At 40.2% G+C, this 27,637-nt stretch overlaps 1 protein-coding gene across 1 annotated transcript; it reads left to right on the forward strand.

Annotated features, from left to right (window-relative positions):
* The first annotated feature begins 1,156 nt into the window (after nt 1-1,156).
* mindy4b (MINDY family member 4B) lies at nt 1,157-26,042 on the forward strand. The gene is made up of 12 exons (XM_079823613.1): nt 1,157-1,445; nt 1,527-1,554; nt 3,649-3,825; nt 15,970-16,089; nt 18,403-18,497; nt 18,645-18,810; nt 21,231-21,296; nt 21,440-21,510; nt 21,901-21,973; nt 22,058-22,234; nt 25,085-25,265; nt 25,343-26,042. Exons 1-12 carry the CDS (start codon nt 1,351-1,353, stop codon nt 25,483-25,485), a joined length of 1,392 nt encoding a protein of 463 aa, XP_079679739.1. The 5' UTR covers nt 1,157-1,350; the 3' UTR covers nt 25,486-26,042.
* The last annotated feature ends 1,595 nt before the right edge of the window (nt 26,043-27,637 follow it).

The raw sequence follows: 27,637 nt of genomic DNA on the forward strand, positions 1-27,637 counted from the left end.
CAGGCAGTATGCGATCACTGGAACGCGCCGTAGATCCAACGCCTCTGGAAAGCTGCTCGTCTCGAAGGCTGACAAAGACTCAGTTGAAGGTTTGAAGGAGTGAAGAGGTACTCTTGGCTCCAAAGCAGAAACATAATGCAATGTTGCCAGCGTACTTCCTTATATACCCACGCGGTGGGGCGGAGTTACGTATGCAAATTCCGCATTGCCCATGGCATTGGCACGCCATTGGGCGCTGTTAAACACCTCGAAGGTAATTGGCTTCTAGGCGAAACCCCCATTCGTCAGTCACTGACGTACGTCGGAGTGACTGAACGAAAGGGAACTATAGTTTTTCCACAAACCTACAGATGGTGGTATTCTATCCCTAACACATAGAGCAATGTCCAAAAACTATTTATATTTATTTAAGATCATCATTCAAGTGATTTTTTCCATAAAAAAATCATTTTTAATGAGCCAATTTATGACATAGTTAAGTATTTGTGCAGTAAATAGGTAAAAAACTACCAAATACCCACAAAAACACAGCATAAATATATAGTTGAGAAGTAAATAAAAAAAATTATATATAGTTTTCCATGTAAAAAAATTATACTTCCTTGTGCAATCGCTCTGTAAAAGTTTGGGGTCTATCTGACCCCAAGGGACTCAAACGTAAACCCTACTTGAGGGATGATTAATGGTTAAATGGATTACTTTACACAGGCTATAATTAGACCAGGGAAGTCTTATACCATTCTTATTTCTTTATTCCCTTAAATCCCTTTAATTGCTTAATTTCTTTAAATAAAAATACCACCACCACCAAAAAAAAAAAAAAAAAAAAAAAAACTCAATTGGTCCCCTCCAATGTTCAGGCATGGTTACGGTCCTGCACACCTTAGATACGGTAGGCTACAGGAAAACGGGATGTCACGCGCTCCCATGCACCACCCACATGAAGCCTACAACACCTGCTGGATCTAATTACCACAACCAGCATAATGTTTAAAAACTACTACTAAAGATAGGACCTACTATATTACATACAGTATCGTCCCATTCATGCACATTAACGTGCTCACAAATGACGCGTTCTCGGGTTCAAAACCAGATAGAACGCAACGGAACTGAACGGTGTTGACAAACTGTTGTTGACACGCCGTGTTAAAACACAATGCTCTGAGAAAAACGCCCTAATATGCGTTCTGTCTGTACGCAACCTAAGCCATTAACTCACTTATCTATTCTTTTGTTGTGTGAACCGGGGGAGCCCTGAGACCGTTTCACCGGGAATCCTGCTGAACTCGAGTCGGGGAAGTTAGGACTCGAGCAAAACACTGATGGGATGTTTCCTGTCACCTGCAGATGGACGCTGATGTGGACGCGAGCAGTGAACTGGGTGAAATCCTCCAGCAGATCGCGGAATTGGATGAATGGAGAGAAATATTTAACTCCCGCGGGTAGGACACGCACGCGCTCTCCTCCGATGTCCCCTTCTGCTGTTGAGACCCATGTTTACTTAATCTGTTCTTACCTTACAGGTTGGAATTACAACAAGGCTATGTTAAAGTAAGTCTTAGATGTTGTTTGTTTTATGGTTAGATGTTTGTCTAACATGTTGCATGTTGCTTAGATGTTGCTGGTTTTTAACCCCTTAATGTTCTCAAAACGTTAGCATGGAAAGCTTTTCTGAAACGTTTTAGATGGATGTTTGACTAACATTTCTTTTTCTACGAATGTTACTTGTTTCAGAATGTCCAAAGGAACATTCCTATAGCCTAATGTTTGCAAAATGGTAAAATTGAATATTCCCTTAATGTTGCCTATAACCAATAAACGTTTTAAAGCAAAAAAACACTGGATGTTCAGAGAACATTCAGAAATAACATTTCCATAACTTAATGGGAATGTTAGAAAAACGTTTTTAGAACATTTCTGTTAGCTGTGATGGTACATTGGAATATAAATGGCATTCTATCAAATATAAACTTTTCTTTGAGAGAGAAATAAAGTAATGCTGCATTTTGAAACGGCACAAGTGTGAGGAAATTATGACAGAATTTACATTTTTGGATCAACTGTTCCTTTCAAACGGGTGAACATTGAAAAAAGTGTCGAAACAGTTGTTGTTGGGTGTTTTTTTTAATGCAGACCGTATCTGGGTGAAGATCTTTCGATCGGAAATGTAACACACCCTGTGTCAATGTCCTTCTCATGTGGTCCAGTCTGATTTTTCCATAATTGATACTGCAGACACTGTGCTCTCAGATGGCTTCATTTCTCCCATGACATACAGTCAGCCAATCAGAGTCGAGTGTATGCATGTGCCTGTGTGACTGCCATCCTCTCCACGAACTCCGTATCACAGGCTGGAGGAGAGCTGTGTTAGTTTGGTACCACATTAACTGGCAGGCGTTTTACCGGGCATATTGTTAATGCCATGTGTGAAATCGAATCCACATGCAATAGCACAGCGTATGTAAAGCAGGCATGACGGATTATCAGGACCTTCTGCAAACCATCAAGAGTTTGCAGCACTCCAGACTGAGCTACATAGAGCTCCTTCAAGAGGAAGTGAAGAGAAGCCAAGACGTGAGTTCAGATCTGCTGATGGCTCATTCATCACAAACCGGGTATCATCATGTTCCTAAGATTAGTAACTCGGTGCTTTCGGGATTTCTGTTAATATTGAAGTTTACTTTGAGGAGCTGTGCTCGCAGTTTAGGAAGAGGGTGAGAATAGAAAGAAAGCAAGAAGAAATGTATTAATATACACTACTGGTCAAAAGTGTTTTTAGTGTCCTGCTCACCAAGGCTGATTTTGTTTGATCAAAAATACAGTAAAAACTGTAATATTGTAAAATATTACAATTTAAAAGTACAGTTTTCTATTTGGATGTTTTTTAATGTAATTTATTCCTGTGATCAAAAGTGTATTTTCAGCATCATTACTCCAATCTTCAGTGTCACATGATCCTTCAGAAATCACTCTAATATGATGATTTGATGCATTTATTATCATCAATGTAGAAACCCATTGTGCTGCTTTATATTCTTGTGGAAACTGCTAATTTTGGGGTATGTATTTTATTTGTTTCTATTCAGCGAAGACACATTTAAATTGCACAAAAGTGGCAGTGTAAATGAGTGATTTCTAATTAAAAAAAAACACTACTTTCCCCCTACTTTCTATTCATCAAAGAATCCTGGATAAAATATGTATCACCATTTCCACACACAAAATAAGTAGCTCAAATTTTTTCAGCATTAATAACCAGAAATGTTTCTTAAGCACCAAATTATCATACTAAAATTATTTCTGAAGGATCATGTGACACTGAAGACTGGAGTAATGATGATGATAAATTCAGCTTCGACGAAAAAAATATTTTAAAACATATTCAAATAGAAAACTGTTCTTTTAAATTGCAGTAATATTTTACAATGTTACAGTTTTATTTTGAATAAATGAATGCAGCTTTGGTGCGCATAAGATACTTAATTCAAAAACATTAAAAACATGTTTTGAAGGGACACTATTCTGTAACAACTGCACTTTTTACTTTTTATATTATGTTGTAATCATGTTTCTTCACCTCTAGACTTGTTTTTGCTCGGCGCAGTGTTATATGCTAAATGTTCACACTTTTTATCTCATGTATAGAGACCTAGTGAGAAGATCAAAGCTGATGAGGACAGCGACGACTCCTCTAGACCTGCCACCTCGGCCCACCATGTCAGTGCACCAAACAACCAGTTTACAGTGCCGTACTCCATACCTCATACCCTTGCAGTGTCTCCAAGTCTGGGTGGGCAACCGGTGTCACCAGAGCTGGCGGTGGTGAGTTGTGGAACATGACCCTGTCACTTGACCCCTGCTCTCTTGCCTCCCATGTGTCTCACAACAGACTTGTGCTGTGTGTGTATGTGTGCATGCACCGAAGACAAAAGACAGGATATAGACTCATTACGTATTTATTAGTACTTTAAGCAATAGATCAGGTTATTGTAGTTATTTTAGAGTAAACATTCAACACTGAAGTTTGGAGTAATTAAGATTTTTTAAAGAGCACCTATTTTGGCATTTAAAATGTTCCAAATATTGTTTTAGAAGTCCCCAACAACTGTTTTGCATGTATGCAATGACAAAAAAAGACATTCGTTTTCTTATAATATGCATTTATTTTTACCTGTTTTGACAGCGATTCTCAAATGATTCCTTTAGTGATTCACTTTTCAAAAACCCCACCTTTACGTGACGCTAATCTGCGGTGATTGGTCCGATGACCCAGTCAGTTGTGATTGGTATAGTCTGTGCAGATATTTTCGGAAACGGAACGCCCATCAAAGTCTTATAGTGACAGTAATTTGTTAATATGTGTCAGGAGTTACGAATATGAAAACCGCGTCGGTACCGTTTGATTGTAAAATGAGCCTCAGCTGATCTCATTCATAAAAAAACTCCTCTATTCTCCTCACGAAGACTCGCGACAAATCAACATCGCTCAGGGCTTTTAGTTCAAAAGTGTGCAGATGAGGAGACATATTGATAGATTCTCATATGTCTGTGTCAAATTTCTAAACAGAGGAGTATTTTTTATTCAATACTTCCTCAAAATGTGCAGATATAGCCTAATCATAAGCGAGTGAGACTCTTAAGTGTTGTTTTCAATTCATACTGGCAGCCGGAGGGCGCTCTGTGCACATGTAGTCCATTTATGGTACAGACAGACGAAGAAGATACCATGTGCCATAATAGAAGTCCATAATAAAAGCTTCCTGAGATCGCGAAAAATGCAAATAGAGACATTTGAAGACTAATAAACACTCAATCGCGACGATGTATGGTTTGTCTTCAAGCCACTTAGTCTTCAAATGCTCATCCTTGGGCAGATGGAAAAAAGTTTGCTTTTGAGTCGCACTTCAGAACACAGTGTCTCGTCGCCATGATGTTTTCTAGTTTTCACTGGCGTCTTGGAGCACAATAAGTGGGGGTATCGTATTCAAATAACTTGACAAGTTGACGTCATCTAGTCAGAGAAAAAGCTTCGGTCTTCTAACGATTCTTAAAAATGACTCAGAGTCGACTCTTACTTTTGAAAGAAAATAACTATATATACGGTGCACTGTCATATTTCAAACTTTGCCAGATGTTTTTGTTCACTTAGATCTATGTTACACACTACATGAAAGGTACATTTCAAAATTCCATGATAGGCGCTCTTTAAGAAAGTTTTTGAAAGACTTCTCTAATGCTCATCAAATCAGAATATTAGAATGATTTCTGAAGACTGAAAATACTGCTTTGAATCACAGGAATAAAAATTACATTTTAAAATCTAGCTGCAAGCAGTAATACCGGGGCCAAGCGCAAATAAGAAGACAAGACATGCTGGGAGTGTCAACTGCAGCAATGAGCAATTAAACACATTTTAAGATGATTTTAGGCAAAAAGGCTGAAAAATGCATTGTAGTCAATGGGAATTTCATGTTTTGTTCTATTATAGCGCCACCAAGAGGCACAATCCTACCATTCTTTTGATGTGTCATTGGAGTGAGCCCATACATCTGTGTCAGTTTTGGTGAAAATATCTCATTTCGTTTTGTAGTTATAGACATTTATATGAAAAAACACGTAAAAAATGACTGACACTGATTTGATTGGATTTTACTCCCCTTACTATCAATATTTTTACATTTGAACATTAGCATTTAACTATCGAGCTATGTTTTCGAACTTCTGACGCTGGTTTCATCTTGATCGGACTAGCGGTTTCAAGAATATCAGCTAACGTTTTATAAGCGCTAAATTTCAACGCTGCACAAACCATACGCCAAAACCTGGCAAATCTGGTATCGTTTGACTCGGCAAGGATTCAGGAGACAAAAAAATTTACTCCCATTAAAATAAGTCAATCACACCCAAAGTTATAAGCGTTTGAAAAAAATTATCCAATAGGTGGCGCTGTTACAAATCTTCTCAAGCTCCTTCAAGGCATTGTGATGACCCATACCGTAACAATCCGTTCATGTGTTAATAAAATACAGCATTTTAGCACATAATTCAAAATGGTCGACAGCCAAAATGGCGGATATAGTAAAATCAGATATCAAATGACTCGTATGTCGCCCTGAATCTAACGAGACCACTTTTGATATTTGGTTCAGAACTTATAAGCAAAAATAAAGCCATTTTTCGTATCTCCGGACCAGTAGGTGGCGCTGCGCTGAAACGCTGCATGTTGCCTCAGGTCATGCTTGTGACATGTACCAAATTTGGTTTGAATAAAATAAAGCATTGCGGAGATATAGCCTTAAGTGTATTTTCGCAACCGCTACGTAAAATTTGTTGGCGCGTTTATATAGAAAACGATTTGACGAATCAACTTGAATTCCATAACTTTTTGTCAGCATGGTCTGTAGATGATCTGGTTCAATTTTCGTGCAAATCGAACGAACCGTCTAGGACAAGTTCGCAAAAGTAGGTTTTTCGGAAAATTCAAACTGTCGGGAAAATGTTCATGACGGAAAATGACAATCGACAATCGAGGGTGCAATCGAATGGACTTGAGCCAAGGAATCGGAGAGGAAAATAATTTTGTTTCTAGCCCTTATGGTTCAAAAGTTATTAGCATAAACATGAGTCAAACTTTGGACAGGTGGTGGGGATTGTTTTAGAGACTCCAAAATTGGTTTGGTTAATGTTGGGACTGTCCTCTATGAGTGTGCCAAATTTCATAACTTTCCCGCAAGCGGTTCTATGGGCTGCCATAGACTTTAATGGCGGAAGAAGAAGAAGAATGCGGGAACGGTTTAAATAGGTGCCTTCACAGCTTCGCTGCTTGGCCCCTAAATATATTGAAATAGAAATCAGTTATTTTAAATTTAAAAAAAGTCACATTACAATTTTTACTGTATTTTTGATTAAATAAATTCAGCCTAATTGGCATAAGATAATTAAAAAATCTTTGTTATTCCAAATGTTTGACCGGTAGTGTACAGTATAGTGATAACTGCTGCTCATTCCTCTTTGGTAGATTCATAACATGGACTATTTTTTTATTTGAGCAGTAAGTACCCTGAACACCTTTTAAAGCTGCAGTCTGTAAGTTTTACCTCTTTGTTCTCTGTTGAACAAATGGAAGAAACAAATGTTTTGAGGTGTATGTGTGGGTTGTCTATCAACGCACTTGCGCACCAGTTGTCAACGATGATTGTCGTTTTGAACTTTCTGGATTATTTTACATTTACATTTAGTCATTTAGCAGACGCTTTTATCCAAAGCGACTTACAAATGAGAGCAAAAGAAGCAACTAGAACAGTCAAGGGCAACAGTATGCAAGTGCTGCAGCAAGTCTCAGTTAATCTAGCTCAGAACACACAGGACAGTTTTTTTTTTTTTTTTTTTTTTTTTTTTTAAATAAATTAGACAGACAGAAAATGAATAGAATGATAAGTGCTATTCTTGATTGATCAGGTGCTGCTGGAAGAGATGTGTCTTTAGGTGTTTTTTGAAAATGGCTACAGACTCGGCCGCACGAATTGAGATAGGAAGGTCATTCCACCAGGTGGGAACAGCCCAGGAAAAGCTCCGTGAGCGATTTCATGCCTCTCTGGTATGGCACCACAAGGCGTCGTTCACTAGCAGAACGTAAGTTCCTGGAGGGTGTGTAGGACTGAACGAGCGAGTTTAGGTATATTGGTGCAGAGCCAGTGGTTGCTTTGAAGGCGAGCACCAGTGCCTTGAATTTGATGCGAGCAGCTATTGGCAGCCAGTGCAGACTGATGAAGAGAGGCGTGACGTGCGCTCTCTTCGGCTCATTAAAGACCAACCTCACCGCTGCATTCTGGATCAGTTGCAAGGGTTTGATAGTGCATGCCGGAAGGCCCGCTAGAAGAGCATTTCAGTAGTCCAGTCTGGAGAGAACAAGAGCTTGGACCAGTAGTTGTGTGGCATGCTCTGATAGGAAGGGTCTAATCTTCCTAATGTTGTATAATGCAAATCTACAGGATCGGGTTGTTGCTGTGATGTGGTCAGTGAATTTTAGCTGATCATCAATCACAACTCCAAGGTTCCTGGCTGTCCTGGACGGAGTTATGGTTGATGAACCTAGCTGAATGGAGAGATTGTGGTGAAGTGCTGGGTTGGCAGAGACAACAAGAAGTTCTGTCTTTGCAAGGTTAAGTTGAAGGTGATGTTCCTTCATCCAGGCAGAAATGTCTGTTAGGCAGGCAGCGATACGAACACCAACCGATGGATCATCTGGCTGAAATGAGAAGTAGAGTTTAGTGTCGTCGGCATAGCAGTGATAGGAAAAGCCATGTTTCTGAATGACCGATCCCAGTGATGACATGTAGATGGAGAAGAGAAGTGGTCCAAGCACTGAGCCCTGGGGAACTCCAGTAGCTAGATGATGTGACTTAGACACTTCACCTCTCCATGACACCCTGAAGGACCTACCTGAGAGGTAAGACTTGAACCACTGGAGAGCAGTTCCTGAGATGCCCATCTTCATGAGAGTTGACAGGAGGATCCGGTGGTTAACTGTGTCAAAAGCAGCAGACAAATCCAGTAAGATAAGTACTGTGGATTTGGAAGCTGCTCTTGCCTGTCTGAGTGCCTCCGTAACCGAGAGCAGGGCAGTCTCAGTTGAGTGCCCGCTTTTGAAGCCGGATTGGTTGATGTCCAGGAGGTTGTTCTGTTCAAGAAACGTAGACAGCTGGTTAAACACCACTCGCTCAAGTGTCTTTGCAATGAAAGGAAGAAGGGATACCGGTCTGTAGTTTTCTAAAAGTGCTGGGTTTAGAGAGGGTTTCTTAAGCAGTGGGGTTACCCGAGCCTGCTTAAATGCTGTGGGGAAGGTCCCGGTGTGAAGAGAGGTGTTGACAATGTGAGTGAGTGCAGGAGTAACAGAAGAAGAAATGGCCTGAAGGAGGTGGGTGGGGATAGGATCAAGCGGACAGGTAGTGGGATGATTGGATAGGATGAGTTTGGAGACATCTGCTTCAGAGAGCAGAGAGAAGGAGGGGAGTGAGTGTGTGATGGTTGTTGAGATGTGCGTGTCAGTTTGTGGTGTGGAGAATTGACTGCTGATGGAGGAGGTTTTGTTTGTGAAAAATGATGCAAAGTCATCGGCTGTAAGAGTTGATGAAGGAGGGGGAGGAGGAGGACAAAGGAGCGAAGAGAATGTTTTGTAAAGTGCACGAGAGTCAGAGCAGTTGTTGAATTTGTTGTGGTAGTATGTAGTTTTAGCAGTGGAGACATTAGTAGAGAATGAAGCAAGAAGAGACTGATACAGGGTTAGGTCAGTAGTGTTTTTAGTTTTGCGCCACTTCCTCTCTGCCGCCAGGAGTCCAGAGCGATGTTCGCGGAGAACATCAGACAGCCAGGGGGCAGAGGGGGTGGTGCGGGCTGGCCTGGATGTAAGGGGACAGAGGTTGTCTAAGCAGGATGTTAGAACTGCCATCAAATGAAATGAACTGCCATCAAAATGAAAAAAGTTGAATTACACTCCAGCTGCTGTAAGAAGAGGCCACAAACGATCTGCCACCTGCATCATCCTCACACGTGATATAGCCAACTAGCCCGGACTCCTTTATGTATGCAGACATGGCGTAATGACGCAAAGACAAACGGCGGTAGCTTGTATTTTCTGCGGAAAGCTACCAGTACCACTCAAATTATAACACATTATTACAAGCTTACCATTGTGAATCGGGCTGAGGTAAGGAAATTGTTTTGAACACTGGCTTGTGTACTTGCTCAAATTGATTTTGGATAATTTTTAACCAAAAAAAGTTGACTGCAGACTGCAGTTTTAAATATATTAAATATTATTAGCACCTTTTCTTAAAATCCATAAAATATAAAAAAGAATAATGTTAACTATAAGATATTTAAATGAAATGATGATACTACAAAATGCATTTCAATGGCGTTCGCTGAATCTGGGTGTTGATTTTAGGGTGTTGTGTTAGCATTCCTCCATTAGCTCAATATATATACTATTTGTTTTATACTATTTTTGATTTTTAACTCCAACCGTTGCAGTGTGATAGTCGTATAATGCATGTCAATAGGGATATTTTAGATTATGAGAGCAATGAGAGTAAAAACGCATAGACGAATCCATATTAAACCATGTGGCTCGTGGCGACACATTGATGTCTTAAGACACAAAACAGTATTTGTAATGTTTTTACCTCTTATCAGACGAATGTCATCTAGTATTCCCAGCGTCATAACTTCCTGCGAATAAGGTCAAAATACGGCGCAATAATCAAAGATATATATACGTAGATGCCTTATTCGACCGATCCGCACAGGCACTGAGGAATCTATGTATATATCTATGATCGCACCAGTATTTTTACCTTATTCGCTGGAAGTTATGGCATTTTTTTTTTATGGACTTCAAAAACAGAGCAACTATTACTGCTATTATGATGCTTGGATTAGCCAGAACATTTTTAATATAACTCAGATTTTATTCGTCTGAAAGAAGAGTTGTCATATACAACTCAGACGACTTGAGGGTGAGTAAATCATGGGCTAATTTTCATTTTTGGGTGAACTATCCCTTTAAAGGTGAAGGAAGCGATTTCTGAAAAACTCTTGATATTTCAAATCAACCCAAACAAACACACTCCTCCCTTTATTGCTCCCACCCCAAAATGAACTAACATGCAATGCAAGAGTGGATGACTCTTTATCATAGCTGAAGAGAACCAAAATAATGCATCATGAAAAATTAAGCAAAGATGACAATTGAATAACAAATTAACATACAGTACATAAGAGTATATACAAGCATATTACTTTTCAGGCCTTCGGGCCTCCAGCGCTTGAACACTTTTCAAATATCAACGTGGGCCCTAAAGCTCTTGCCTGATATTCTGCTGACCTTTTCTCTTTTGGGATGTATCTCAGCCATCTCTCTTTCTACCGTCTTTCTTCAAATCTCTCTCTCTCTCCTCCCCCATCATGAGTGAACACTACCGCTACTGCTTGATGGGTACAAGTGTGTTGCGGTGCTCTGTCTGACCCACTTTCAACAGTGTTTCTCAGAAATTGCTTACTGCACCTTTTGACCATTCCTCAGTCTTGTCTAAAACGGAAAGGAGATGGGGTCTTTTCTGTTGCAGCTCCTTGTGTCTGGAACAGTTTACCTCTCTATATTAGATGCTTTTTAAATCACACCTAAAGACTAATCTCTTTTCAGTTGCGTTTGACTGTTTAATTTGTGTAATTTATGTATGTATTTGTTTTGTACTTTGTCTCGTGTTCTTAAGGTGTATGAATTGTTAGGTCCTGAGGCCAGTTGCATAAAAGTCTAGGGGTACGTATGTAACCCCAGTTCACTGAGAAAGGAACGGGACGCTGTGTCAGCTGCTAACGCAATGGGGACGCACCCTCACAGAACCCGGTGTCTGAAGCACGTGTTCAAACATGCCATTCAATGGCCAACGCTGTGTAACAATGTCTCAAGGTGCACCCCAGCCTATATGAATGGCCCCTGAGTACACGTCATCAAATTTGTGAAAGGAAGATGCAGAGGCATGCCTGAAGCATGGCAGTTTGACGCAGTACCTTGTTCCCTTCTCAGGGAACCTGGGATACATGCGTAATCCTAGACATTCCCTTTCGAGGGAACAAGATGCTGCGTCAGCTGCTGGCACTATGGGGGTGCCATACCAACTACGCCATACCTGCTTGTAGTTCTCAAACTAACAACAGAGCTCTGAGCCATTACATGGTAAATGGTAAATGGACTGCATTTATATAGCGCTATTAACAGACCTACGGCCATCCAAAGCGCTTTACATTTTGCCTCACATTCACCCATTCACACACTCATTCACACACTGACGGCGGTGTCAGCCTTGCAAGGCGCCATCCAGCTCGTCGGGAGCAGCTGGGATTAGGTGTCTTGCTCATGGATACCTCGACACTTGGTCAGGTGGAACCGGGGATCGAACCACCAACCTTACGGTTTGTAGACAACCTACATGAGCCACTGCCGCCCAATTACAGTGTATTACAGTTAGTGCTGGGCGGTATGACCAAAAATGTATATCACGGTATTTTTCTAAATTAAATCGGTTTCACGGTATATGACGGTATTTTTACCCCTATGCATGACCGGGTGTTAATCACATTTTTTACTGATTAAGAGAGGAAATACTGCAGTAGATTCACTAGAATGAATGCCCTGTTTTACTGTCATGAAGAGTGAATATTGTAGAAAAATTCCACACTAGAGTTAATCGACCTACAGGTTTACAAAGCCTCACAAAATGATGCTGTGGAGAGACAAAAACCAATAAAACACAGACCTGCAACACACTCAGAGTCATACTTACAGACACCTAAATATTAAAAGTTGAGTTGAGGGCACCTTAAGCATTTAAAAAATCTAACCCTATATAACAACAAACTGCCAAAACGAGGAGAAACGCGGATATTTGCAATACATTTAAGAGTACTCTCTGAACGAATGACACATCAGTTTAACACAGAAAGAAAAAAGCAGTTACTTTTTTGCCCATTCTTCTTTGAATTGTCAGTTTATTTATTAATTTACATCATTGTCTTTTGTGTAGCAGAATAATCCATCGTGTCATCGCGTTCGTGATCAGACATACGGTTGTATCAGTGTAATCAGTGCATACATTTCATTTTAATAAGAGGTGATGAAATATGCGCGCATACACGCTTCTGGTTCATGTCTAGAGCACTAGAGTTTATGAAATATGTCCATAAAAAATTTAAACGCGCTCGCTCCGGTCTATATCAGTGCTATTATGATCCATGTGGTGGGCGTTGTTAAACCCATGGCGGCGCTCCGCGCAGAAACCGCTCTCTCTCGCGCGCCACGTGAAGTTTGAATTCTCCACTGTAATCAAGGGCTGAATCCGAAATCGCCCCCATAACCTCAAATAGGGCATTATTTGGAGGGGGCAGCACTTTTTAGTGGTGTCCGAAACCCTAGTGGACGTTATTGAGTGCACTCATTCAATCTCATTGCACCACAATAACGAGTGTAAAGCCGATATACACACATTGCCTGTCCGACTTCACGCACGTTTTCATTCACTCCTTCAAATAAAGCGATAATGTAGGGAATAGTGCATGAGAGTATAGGATTCAGCCATAGGCTGTAATGCGATCTCAACTGTGCTCTGACTGTTCTTACTACAGTGCATCAATGAAATGGGTCCCCTCAAACAATGACGCGCTGCGCCACGTTCCGAACGTTGTTTAGGCGACATATACCGGTATAGTGGTATCATCAAAATTCATATCATAAAAAAAATATATATACCGGTATTCGGTATGAACCGGTATACCGCCCAGCACTAATTACAGTCTATTACAGTGTCGGCGGTACCCTCGCAACATATTGCATAAGTGTTAGGATGGTTCTAAAGCTTCTATGCTCACAAAAGGAATCTAAACTAATTCAAGTCATGCTCCAGATGAGTGTAGACTCCTTAGAGTAGAGCTACCAGGAAATAGACAAAGCCTCATTTAAGTCCATGACCCACATCTAACAATATGGGCAATGAGAAGGAGCATAACCTCACGTAAACATCCAAACCTGGTGGAGGTGAAAGGGGGGAGAGAGCTTGGGCTTCTCCCCGCAAAATCGTTCTCCTTTTTTTTCACAATTCCCAGATCTGTGTGAGTGGCTTCTCTACTACAGTTTCGCTTCGCTCCCAGTTCCTCAGATGGAGCACTAGCTTTAGTCACACTCGCCTTTGCTCTTCTCCCCAGGAACTTGTTCCTTGAAAGGGCACAGAGATGTAGGAGGAGCTGAAAGAAATTAAAAAAGAGGCGAGAGCTTGGGCCTCATCCCCGCTCAACCACTCTCCTCTTTCTTCGCTACACCCACAGCTCCTTGATCTCAGCCCCCCACTCCTCAGAGGGGGAACTTGGGAAGCCACACTCGCCTTCTGCTCTTCTCTCCAGGAACTTGTTGCTAGATAGGGTGTAGATGATTTAGGAGGGCCTGAACCCAGCGAGGGATATACTTCCCAAAGGCGGCCAACCATGTTCTCGCCTCTCTAAAGCTGTCCAGCACAGTCTCAATGGCACTGTCAAACAGTCCCAAGGGCGAGACGGGCATCAAAGAGGATATTTTTTCAGGGATCAAGGTGTTAGATAAAGCTAAGCGACAGGTGCCTCTACATCGCCACCATAGCAGCCATGGACCTGTCAATAGAGCAGTCCGCCTGCTTGGTGGCACAGAGAGCTAGATCTGTGGCTATACTCAGTTCAGAGACCGCCTCAGGGGATAAGCCCTCCCCTAGATCCAGCTCTTTGAGCAGACCTGACTTGTAAGCTTGCAGTACTGCCATAGTGTGCAAAGCTCCAACAGTTTGTCCATCTGCCGCATAAGCTCTGCCAACCATTCTCTATGTTGTCTGACATGGTTTAGAGGGCAAAACAGGAGCTTTCAGCCACAAGGATGTCCCCAGGGAAAGGTAATTCTCTAAATTCCTCCCTTTACACCAGAGTTCCGGTCTTGTAGGGCCACTTACCTGCAAAGTTTAGTTTCAACCCTAATTAAACACACCTGAATAAGCTAGTCAAGGTCTTTAGAGTTACTAGAAAATTGCAGGTAAGTGGTTACTAGAGCTAAACTATGCAGGACAAAGGCCTTCCAGGGCTGGATTTGAGGAACCCTGCTTTACACTCACTGCTATTTTCTCACAGTACACAAACAAGCAGCTTCCTAAAGCCAAAGAAGCTGATGGCGTGTTCTCAGACGCCCTTCTTATACGCTGGGGCGCACCTGGTTCTGGAAGGGCGTGTCAGCAGCTGATGCAGCATAGAAGTTCCCTCGAAAGGCAACATAGCCATTACGTTAAGACTGTGTCTTAAGGTGCTTTACGCTCTACGGGGCTCCATACTCTGGGGTTAGGGGGTACCTAAGGGTACCTCCCCACACGCAGAGTTTGGAGCTCCAACTCTGCTTTTTGGCGCTTTTCCACTGCGTGGTATGGCTCGGCTCGCTTTACTTTGGCTCGGTTTACTTTTCCACTGCAGTTTGGTACCGCTTCAATGTGGGTGGGATTATAGACTGATCATTATAGTTGTGCCGCCTCTACTGCCGTGACCTCATCGTAAACGCAAGACAAACAAACGCAGAACACCGGAGCAATGGAGCATATTGATGGAATTGGTCTTCTTGGTTCTCGGCATGTGGATGTTTTTCAATTCAAGACGAAGAAGTTTGTTTCTTGCGGGTTTGGTGTCTCGTGTCAAAAAATCCAATGAGGCTGATAGTGAGGATTCTCTCTGACCAATCAGGGATCTGCAGTGTTTACATGTCACATTTTAGTATCGGTACGGCTCACTTGGAACCTCAACCGAGGTGGTACTATTTAAGTGAGCCGTACCGAGCCGTTAGCCTGGCTCTGCCCTCCTACGTACTTCCGCTCAATTTTCATTGTCCTTCAGTACTCGTCTGGGATTGCGGTATATTCTCTGGTTTTCTCCGGTCAAATTTTAACCGGTCCAATCAGCGAACAGAGGGAGTGGCTGAGAACGATGATGTTGATGTCGTGCGCTAGTTTGAGATGACATGCATCACGACCAAACGTTAGCGATTGGTAATGGCGGATCCAGAGTGGCTCTGGGTAGATCCAATAGTTTTAAACTTCAACAGAGTTCCCGCCTTCAAGGAAGTTAACGCTTGTCAATGGAGAGTGGCCAGACTCTTTGTACAAATGAAATGTATGAGAGTCTGGTAGGACCAGGCTACCAACCCGTACCTTGCAGTGAAAAAGCGACATTAAAGTAAAGGGTAATCAGCTTTACTTTTTTCAAATTGGACCAATGTACACAATTTATGCAAAGTACTTTGGCCAACATGGGCTGTTTTTAAATGTGCTATAGAAATAAACGTTTTTTTTTATTTTTTATCCTAAATAACTATATTTACTACATTTTGACATTTTTCATTTTGCTTTATCACAGAGTTTAAGAAATATTTTATTTGGGAACACCTTCCATATATTCAACTACGAGTGGAAGAAATCGTTCTTCAAGTTTCGTGAGCCTTTCTCTGATATGGCATATGCTCTGGAGACTGAGAGGGTGAGTATGAGATTGAACTTTATCTGTCATTAGCAACCATTATTGTCATAGTTTTGTCTATAAACCATTGGAAACTGGTAGGATATTGTTTTAAAACATTCAGATTTGAAAATTCATATTAAATCACTTGATGAAGAGACACAAATGTGCATTTTTCTCATTAAATGTTTTTGGGAGGGGAAAGTGTATACCTTGAAAACAAATGTAAGGCAAATGTAAAACATAATGAAACAAAATTGGACTTCTAATGATTTGGTTTGGTGATACATTTGCATTTATATACGGAGCCCTGCAGTTGACATTCTGAAGAAAAAAATAGGTATTGTCACCATAACTTAAAGTTTTATTTGCACAATGTATTAATTCATGGCCTCATTTAATGCGTTCACTCTTTTTAGTCAAATCATGGCCACATTGCAGTAAATTGTTCCCTCATTTTTAATTTAGTAAAACCATGGCCAATCGTGGGTTCCGTACTAAAAAAAAACATTTTACATCTTTTTTTTTTTTTAAACAAATTAAAATATTATCACAGAATAAATCACAGAAAAGGTATTAGTGCACAATGTACTTCTGGTTAACATTCTGAAAAAAGTACACAGACTTAAAGATATACTTTTACAGTGTATTATTTCTAAGTGTGAACTGAATGTAATGTTTTCATACACTTACTGCATGTTGTTTACAATTAAATGAAAATGTTTTAGTTTAAATAGATATAAAATGCAATTTGAACTTAAGAGTACTCAAAATGCTTGATATTACTGGAAATGGAAAAATACTTCAAGTGAAGCACAAACTTGAGACCGTTGATGATCACTTGCGTATGATCACGTTAATAAAGTTACTTGCCCTTTGCCAGAACTGCAAGTTATATAAGTGAAGAAGGGTTATGTTACAAGCTTTAGTAGATCACTTCTTTTCATGGTGAAGCCATGACTCAGTATGTTTCTGATTGATTAGTCCGACACCATTGCCTGAATATTGCATCACTTCCCGCCTCCTCATTATTTCATAATGAGCTTGAAATGTTGCCACTTTCTTAAGCACAGATCATTGGTACGCTAAGTAAATATACTTGCCATTATCCTCAGGTAGTGAAGTGAGGCGCATGTCATTCATTAGCAGATTACACACTGGCATTAGGATACTACAAGAAAGCATGGTTATGTAAAGAGCACTCTAGCAACTGATTCAAGATGAACTTTTTCCACCAAACGAATACAACATTTTAAACTTACATGGCTCATGAAATGGGTTGATAAACTGAACATTTAGTGTTACATACCATTTAAAACTCTATCATAAGTATCTTATGCTCACCAAGTATGCATTTACTTACTTATATATTAAAAAGAGCTGAAATTTAATATTTCACTGTATTTTTCAATATTCATATATTTGAAATATCATTTATTATAATTAGTGATGGTAACTCAACATTTTCAGCATCATTACTCCAGTCTTCAGTGTCACCTGATCTTAAAGAAATCATTCTAATATGCTGATTTATATTATTAATGTTGAAAACAGTGCTTTTTCTTTAAACATGATACATATTTCCAGTATTCTTTGAGAAAGTTCAAAAGAACAACATTTATTTAAAACTGAGATCTGTTGTAATCTTGTAAATGTCTTTACTGTCACTTTTGATTGATTTTAATGCATCCTTGCTGATTAAAAAGTTTTTTTTTTTTTTTTTGAAGTGATAAAGTGCCCTTCTTATTGTAGTTGCAGGCTTCTGTTTCATGTTCAGATGAGGGAGAAAAAATATGCTTTGTTACAACTGTCTAAAACATATTATCATATAAACATTGTAAAGTAAACATTGTCATTATGGCAAAGTGATGGTTCTACCAAAATTTACATTTCTGTGATTTTTAGTCACACTCGGGTTGTTCCAAACCCATATGATTTTCTTTCTTCATTGGAACACAAAACGAGAAGTCAGGCCGAATATTCACACTTTTTCTTTCTTTTTTGTTTATTGTATTGAATGTTGACGACGGGTTTGGAATGACATGAGAAAAATAAATGACTAAATGCACAATTTTGCAAAGGGAAATATCCCTTTAAATATATCAAATGTGTACTTGGAGCAAGCAGCTGGTTTTAATTATGGCTTTTGGATAAATTATATTCATGTTTGTTGTATTTTATCATTTAATATGAAAATATCCTGCATTCTGAAAAAACAATTACATTTAAAGGAACTTATCATGTAGAAATTATTCACTAATATGGATAATTTGTTAGATTTTGTTAAAATTACCAAATGTGAGCCCAAACAGTGTTTTCTCTGTTCTCTTGCAGGCAGGAGCCAGTTCTATTCAGATGGTGGTTCAGGCTCATATTATTAAATACTTGCTCTTCAACCGGCCAGGGAACTCGGCGTGCACAATGCAAAGGTTTTTTGTTGTTGTTGTCATCAAGTTTGTATCTTTTTGTTTGGTATATAAGTATAGCAGAGGGGAAGATTTCAGATTTTCATTTAATAATAACTTTTTGATCTGTTCCCATCATTACTATCTGACTTTTCTTCTTCTCTTTCTCAGTATGCTGGAGGTCGGGGAGAAGGAGCAGAGGAGGGCGCTGGCAGCCGCTCTAGCTGACATCTTGTGGACAGCTGGTGAGGAGCAGACAGCTACCGTCTCCTTGGTCACGTCAGAGCGCTGTTTCACCCCCCACCTCGACTACAAACTGGACAGCTTCACAGAGAGGGTACGTGTTGGGGGTAATGCATTACAAGTAACGTGAAGTAATCAATTATGTTTTTCAAGTAACACATTAGAAGAGAAGAAATCATGAGTAAGTGCAGAGGTGTTCTGTGCACTGTGTGAACATGTTATTGTTGTTCTTCTGGACTAAATGTGAACATGCATTTACTCATTTCACTTGCACAAAAACACATTCAGTATCCCTCAAAATGAATAAAAACGGTTTGTGTTTATTTTTTTATATATTTTTTTATTGTTGAAGTAAGAGTGTTGAACTAACTTCTCCTGCGTAATTTCCCTTTTTGTGTAAAAAGGCCTTTACATTTGCCAAAAATAGATTAAAGACACAATATGTAAGATTTTTAGATAAAAATATCCAAAAACCACTAGAACAATGTTATACATTTTGTTGACCGGTGTACATGCATTATCCCAAGCCTTTCCAACAATGGTTCAAATAGATGATTTCTCTGGATTTAAACAGTGTTACTGACTGTGTCCTTGCGTCGCCTGCCAATGACATAATTTCCGTGCTACCCTTGATTTTACCACTACTCTCTTCATTACAGCAGCTGTTAGTGGGTGGGATATATTAGGCAGCAAGTGAACATTTTGTCCTCAAAGTTGATGTGTTAGAAGCAGGAAAAATGGGCAAGCATAAGGATTTGAGCGAGTTTGACAAGGGCCAAATTGTGACACAAAGCTCTTGTGGGGTGTTCCCGGTCTGCAGTGGTCAGTATCTAACAAAAGTGCTCCAAGGAAGGATCAGTAGTGAACCAGCGACAGGGTCAAGGCTCATTGATGCACGTGGGGAGCGAAGGCTGGCCCGTGTGGTCCGATCAAACAGACGAGCTACTGGAGCTCAAATTGCTCAAGAAGTTAATGCTGGTTCTGATAGAAAGGTGTCAGAATACACAGTGCATCTCAGTTTGTTGCGTATGGGGCTGCATAGCCGCAGACCAGTCAGGGTGCCCATCTGACCCCTGTCCAATGCCGAAAGCGGCTACAGAGGCACGTGAGCATCAGAACTGGACCACAGAGCAATGGAAGAAGGTGGCCTGGTCTGATGAATCACATTTTCTTTTACATCATGTGGATGGCCGGGTGCTTGTGCATCGTTTACCTGGGGAACACATGGCACCAGGTGCACTATGGGAAGAAGGCAAGCCGGAGGAGGCAGTGATGCTTTGGGCAATGTTCTGCTGAGAAACCTTGGGTCCTGCCATCCATGTGGATGTTACTTTGACACGCACCACCTACCTAAGCATTGTCGCAGACCATGAACACTCTTTCATGGAAACGGTATTCCCTGGTGGCTGTGGCTCTTTCAGCAGATAATGCGCCGCCACAAAGCAAAAATGGTTCAGGAATGGTTTGAGGAGCACAACAACGAGTTTGAGGTGTTGACTTGGCCTCAAAATTCTCCAGATCTCAATCCAATCGAGCATCTGTGGGATGTGCTGGGCAAACAAGTCTGATCCATGGATCACATCTTACAGGACTTAACCTTAAAGGAATAGTTCACCCAAAAACGAAAATTTGATGTTTTCCTGCTTACCCCTAAGGCATCCAAGATGTAGGTGTCTTCGTTTCTTCAGTAGAACACAAATGAAGATTTTTAACTCCAACCGTTGCTGTGTGTCACTCATATAATGCTTGTCAATGGGGTCAAATTCTATTCGAGTAAAAAAAAACATGGACAGACAACTTCAAATTAAACCCCGCGGCTCGTGACGACACATTGATGTCTTAAGACACAAAACGAACGGTTTCTGAGAGAAACCGAGCGGTATTTATGCAAATATATCACCTCATGTCAGACGAACGCTTCAGCTCTGCAGACTGCCATCACTTCCCGTGTGTGAGGTCAAAATTTCAGCCGGGTCATGCAGCACCTGCATAATAAAAGCTCAGAGACGGTGTTTCACGCAGGTCTCTCTCATTAGCATTCACTCCCAAGGGCTCTCGGGAAGCCCTGCTTCATACCACCGTAACGTTAATAAAAATTTAATGCATTCGCTCATTCATGAACATGATTTATGCCCGAGTCCGTCAGATTCCTTTCCTTCGGCTGGGGAGGTGAAGAGTCAAGACTACAACTCTCATGATTCCACGCTCATTCACAGCGTCATCAAGCTAAGCCTTTGTTTTGAATAAGAGACTTCTAGAAGAGAACCTTACTTACTGTGCCTTTTAGTAGATTTTTTTTATTTATTTTTTTATTAACCCAACAAGCAAGTCCAGCCCAGGTGAGAAAAAGTAATGCAACCACCACTTTTCATAAAAAGTAACCAAGTAACACTATTGCGTTACACCCTAAAAAGTAACACATTTTGTATCGCATTGCTTTGAAAAGTAACTTCCCCCAACACTGTAAATATGTTGTAATTGGTTTAATGTGTGTGTTCTTCTTTTTTTCAACAGTTGCAGCTTTTCACCTTTAAAAAGAAAGATGATGTTAGATCTTTTATATGCGAGCACATCCAATGTGTGGGTAAATTTTAAAACAAATTATTTATTTTATTAGGAAATACTGTTTAATCTATACTTTATATTATATTTTAAAATGTTCTCCTTTAATTGATCAAATACTGACTCCATCAAACTTGTCTTTCTTGTCTGAATGTTTGTAGTTTAAGGAAGAAGGAAGCCATGGAATCATACTTTTTCTGTATAGCGTTATCTTCTCCAGGACAATTGACAGGTATGTTCACAGATCAAGCACTGATTAAACGTGACTGTAAATACTTTTCAATCAATAACCATTTCAGTCGTATCCGACCCGAGGTGATTCTATGGGCCATCTCTCGCCATACGTAAAAGTCTCTCCATTAATTTTCTTGGAGAGATTACATTTTTTTTAAAAATGTTCAGGGTAGATCACCAGGTCTTTCCCCAACCCTCCCCATTACATGACTCACACACGTGCATTCACACCTACGGACAATTTAGAGTCTCCAATTCACCTATACTGCCTGTTTTTGGACTGTTGGGACACTATAACAGTATCAGATAAATATTAAATACCTCAAGATTTTACTTCAAAATTGAATGAGATGAGTGAATGAATTAAGTATAGTCTCTGATTTTGTAGGATACGAGCAGACTTCGATTGCACCACCTCTCATCTTTTACATTTGAGCTTGGGAAACTTTGCTTGTCGACAGGTAAGGTTTTTTTTTTTAGAGTGTTTTGTCCCTGTGACTGTTAGTAGCTGTTTAATTGCTTCATATTGTCTCTGTATTCATTAGGCTTTATTAAACCTGCTGTTGACCGGCTGTGCTACCCCTCATGTCTTTAACGGTACATCACTTACCGACGAGAAGGACAAACCGCTCGCCCACCCGCTCCACGGGGTTCTGACTCGCAGTCATGTCGGGTATCTCTTCTGGAACAGAGAACAAGTCAAGCATGCACAGCTCCCCCTGGTACAGTACACATCCTACAGGTTTTCTGGGGGGGGTTGTCATCTTTCCCATGTACAGAAAAGGAATGGTATTTCTTCACTGTCAGAACAGTCTTGGATTTTGTCCCATCACCTTCGACATCTGATCTTACTTTCTCTGTTAACCAACTTTATCTGTAGGTTAACTGTAGGTAACCTAAGAATAAATGCTGTAAATGACAAGATACTTGAGCCCACACTGAGCAAACCCTTTGGAGAATTTCTGTTCTTATGTAATGAAACATTTTAAAATGTTCTAAATTGCAACTTCATCATTACAAATGTCGCACTAAAACTATAGTTAAAACTATAAGTACTTTACACATGCTTTAGTATGTTCATCAACGCATCAAAATAAGTGTACTACTTTAAAACATGACAAAAGATTATTTCTATTATTATTATCATTATTATTATTATTTATAAAAAAAATTTTTTTTATTGATTTGAATTACACCGAAGACCACATTCAATACAATTAAGCACACTTTTTTTTATATATATATATGTATGGTTTCATATGGTTTTGAACAACTTTTTGTATTTGTATTTTTTTCCTATTTTTAAAAGAAACTTTTAAATGTAATGACTCTAAAAATCTCATGTGGTGAAAACATCAAATAAACTTGCATGTATTCAAGAAGTTAAAAAAATATATACGTTCGTTGAGTAAACATATTAATATTTTTTTGTGTGTACTGTATGTGTGAAGACTTCAGATGCAAAACTGTCTGTCTGACATTTTTTTCTTTTAAATTAGCATTTTCACCTATGTTTAGGTTCAATAATGTTACTTTAATGGCAATGAAAAAGTTATTAGTCCGTTATTGAAATGCCTTTTATTTAAAAAAAAAAAAAGTGATAAGATCAAAACAATATTAAATGCTCATTTAAAGGAACACGCTGACTTTTGGGGACTTTCTTATTCACTGTATCCCCCAGAGTTAGATAAGTCCATACATACCATTGTTACGGTGTTCATTTTAGGACATCCTCAGACCGCAGTCATATGACGGAAAGGTGTCATGCCTCAGAATAAAAGGCTTCAGTCATTAGACAAAACGGCATCACGCCTCAGACTGAAAGGCTTCAGGTCTCAGGAAAAACATCCTCAGATGTCAGATCTCGTACAATTTGGCATCGGACGAAAAAGCATCAGACTAAAAGGCATCAGATATAAAGGCATCGGACGAAAATGATTCAGACTAAAAGGCATTGGACAAAACGGACTCCTATATACATAAAGGCATCAATCGGATGAAACGCACTCAGAACGAATGTTTCGAATTGCACCGCCTCAATATGATGTCACATACACACGGTTTTATACTGCTGAGATTTTGTAAATTTGTATTATTCGCTAGTTGTATTTTCACATTTAAAACGTTAGCAAAATAATAACACATGATGGTACTCATTTTATGTTGGCATATAATCCCTTTGCTCTTTATGTGTGCTAATTGTTATTAAAGCATAACAAAATAAAAATAAAAAGCAGATGGAGACCGGGAGAGACCTAACGTAAGCTGTACTTGATATTTTATTCTTAGTTTTAATGTTACACTGTGCAGCAGAAATAAAGGAGTTTCCCCGGTAGGCCTAACCTCTGTACACAAATGAGCGCTGTGCTTTAACAACACCTTTCCCTTCACCAGAGTTTGCCAATATGTTAGCTTAGCTAGTTGCAATGTGTTATTGTTTAGCTGATGTTTTAAATGTGAAAATAAAACTAGCGAATAATACAAATTTACAAAATAATCTCAGCAGTATAAAACCGCCTGTATGTGAAATCATATTGAGGCGTTGCAATTCGAAACATTCGTTCTAAATGTTTTTAGTCCGATTGATGCCTTTATGTCTGAGTCCGTTTTGTCCGATGCCTTTCATTCTGAGGCTTTTTCGTCCGATGCCATTATATCTGATGCCTTTTAGTCTGAGACTTTTTCGTCCGATGCCTAATTGTACGAGACCTGACACCTGTTTTCCTGAGACCTGACCAGTCTGAGGCGCAATGCCGTTTTGTCTAATGACTGAAGCCTTTTAGTCTGAGGCATGACGCCTTTTCATCATATGTCTGAGGTCTGAGGATGTCCTAAAATGAACACTGTACATTCTCCTCTCCGTGCGTGCCATAACTCTGACACACCCACCGTTAGCCTAGCTTAGCACAAAGACTGGAGGCAAATGGCTCCAGCTAGCCTACTGCTCAATAAGTGACTAAATAACGCCAACATTTTCCTATTTACATGTTGTGATGTGAATAGTTACATCGTGTAAGACCGATGGAAAATGAAAAGTTGCGATTTTCTAGACCGATATGTCTAGGAACTATTCTCTCATTCCTGTGTAATAATCAAGGAGCTTTTCTGCCGTACCATGAGTGCAGCGGCGCAATGATATTACGTAGCGTCTGAAAATAGTCCTCAGCACGCTCTCTGTGCAAGCAGGTTGTCACATTGGTTATGTTGACGGAAGTTAGCCTATTTTCAGGCGCTGTGTAATATCATTGCGCCGCTGCCTCCATTGTACGGCAGCAATGAGAGAATCATTCCTAGACATATCGGCCTAGAAAATTGCAACTTTTCATTTTCCGTCCTGGAATGGAATGGAATGTATGGACTTGTCTAACTCTTGGGAATACAGTGAATAAGAAAAAGTCAGCGTGTTCCTTTTAAAAGAGAAATGAAAGACAGAATTAGAGGTTTTTGCATCTGAAGTCTTCGTGAAATATATATTCTGTATTAACTAATGTTAACATAGAACCTTACCTAAATAAATTACTATATCTATTATATTTTAGAAGCATTCATGTTAAGTTGATCCTTTTTCCTAGGTGGGCAGCATGCTGAAAACCCCCAGGCTGCCTATCTGGGTGTGCAACATCAACGGCACTTACAGTGTTTTGTTCAGCCCAAACCGTTCGCTGCTCTCTGACTGGAAGATGGAGCATCTTTTTCAGCTTTACTTCTACAATGGCCAACCGACTCAGCTCAACACAACAGTCCTCACCATAGGTACAGTCAGTCGCTACTCCCATATCTCTCACTCATTGATGCTGCCTGCTGAAGAATATTGCTCTCTTGTATTTCAGATACACACTCCCATCACTGGGAGGCTGAAAATAATGACATTCAGGGAGACCTAGAAAAAAAGTTTCCATCTGTAGAGATGACCATTAGGACGAAGTGGGAGGGTGCGGTTATTGACTGGAATGGGACAGTGCCTTTTTTCTAAAGGGGTTTGAACCAGAAGTGCCTGATATCTAGCCCACCTCTCCTGGCATGCAATAAAAGCATGAATAGGCTGATAGAGGTTTTAATTCTGGCTTAATTTTTTTTTTTTTTGTCTTGTGAATGTTAATAACATGATTTCCAGCCTGCCCATTCAACCATATCAACATTGAACATTTAACAAACGTGAAAACCCAAAAAATATGTAACATCTTTTGATTGTCAGAAATATATATTTAAATCTGGTTTACACCTCTTTTCTGGTGTTTATATGATCTAGCTTCCATGCTGCTTTTGTCCTTCCATTTGGATCTGATATGGGTTGCTAGTATCAAGTCTCAAGACTTAATCGCTGGTCTCAAGTCAAGTGTCATGATGGAAAAGGCTTATGCATCAAGTTACAGGGTTTAATCAATTTAAGTCAAGATCTTAATTCAAAGCCGTGTGGTCTTTGATTCCTATCTGGTATAAAACATGTTTATTTTATTTTTTATATAGCTTCTGTTTATGTTTGCTGATCAATGTTTATATGTGAATAAAAGCCTAAATTATGTTCAGTGTATAAAGTAATCGAGTCTCTTCAGAAAATTTGGACTAAACCGCTCAATTCATGTGGGTTAGTTGTACGATTTTATGAACTTTGTGAAGCATCAAAGTGGAAGTTGTGTAGACTATCAATGGAGGGACAGAAATCTCTCATTTCAATAACAATGCACTAAAGTTCATGTGCGTGTAAAGGCAGGCGCTTTTGGCAATTTAATGACATCCCAGTCTTAATCCGTAGGGTTTAATATGGAGTTGGCCCACCCTTTGCAGCTATAACAGCTTTCCACAAGATTTAGGAGTGTGTTTATGGATATGGATGTCATTTTTGACCATTCTTCTTGAAGCGCTTTTGTGAGGTCAGGCACTGATGTTGGATTAGAAGGCCTGGCTCACAGTCTGGGCTCTAATTCATCCCAAAGGTGTTCTATCGGGTTCAGGTCAGGATTCAGTCAAGCTCCTCCTCACCAAACTCACTCATCCATGTCTTTATGGACCTTGCTTTGTGCACTGGTGTGTGCAGTCATGTTGGAACAGGAAGGGCCTTTTGTTCCCACTAAGTTGGGAGCATGAAATTGTCCAAAATATCTTGGCATTAAGAGTTCCTTTCACTGGAACTAAGGGGCCAAGCCCAACCCCTGAAAAACAACCCCACGCTATAATCCAATCCCCCCTCCACCAAACTTTACACTTGGCACAATGCAGTCAGGCAAGTACCGTTCTCCCGGCAACCGCCAAACCCAGACTCGGCCATCGGATTGCCAGATAGAGAAGCGTGATTGTTCACTCCAGAGAACACGTCTTCACTGCTCTAGAGTCCAGTGATGGCGTGCTTTACCCCACTGCATCCCACGCTTTGCATTGCACTTGCTGTAAGGTTTGGATGCAGCTGGTCGGCCATGAAGCTCTACGCACTGTTCTTGAGCTAATCTGAAGGCCACACAAAGTTTGGAGTCTAGCTATTGAAGTTGGTGACTTCTGTGCACCTCAGCATGCGCTGACCCCGCTCTGTGATTTTACGTGGCCTACCACTTCGTGGCTGAGTTGCTGTTGTTCCCAATTGCTTCACTTTGTTATAATACCACTAACAGTTGACCGTGGAATATTTAGCAGTGAGGAAATTTCACGAATGGACTTAATGCACAATTGTGGTACAGGGATAGGTTGCCACCTGAGTTCACTGAGCTCCTGAGAGCGACCCATTCTTTCACTAATGTTTGTAGAAGCGTCTGCATACCTAGTGCTTGATTTTATAGCTAACCCTTAAACCTACCCTTACCAACAAACCTGTCCTTCCTTACCGGTATTCCACCCCAACGGCTTAGTGTTTTAGTGTGTTTTACAATACATATCAGTCCCTCCAGAAAAACGCGATTATGCGATCGCGTGATTTAACGCATAATCAGCCAAAGTCCGCATATTCATGCGGGGGCCGCATTTTTTCAAATACGCCGCACTTTCGCCGCATAAATTGCCTATTTCCGCGTGCAAAATATGCGGGGCTATCATGATTTCATAATCCCCGCATTTTCGTTGCAAAAAAAGTCATATATATTAGCAGAAAGTTGAAAATTTTTCGTTTACTTCACACAAGAGCCGCCATTTCCGCCTAT

This window comes from Gobio gobio (genome assembly GCF_949357685.1).
Source record: "Gobio gobio genome assembly, chromosome: 8".
In the NCBI taxonomy this organism is placed as follows: Eukaryota; Metazoa; Chordata; class Actinopteri; order Cypriniformes; family Gobionidae; genus Gobio; species Gobio gobio.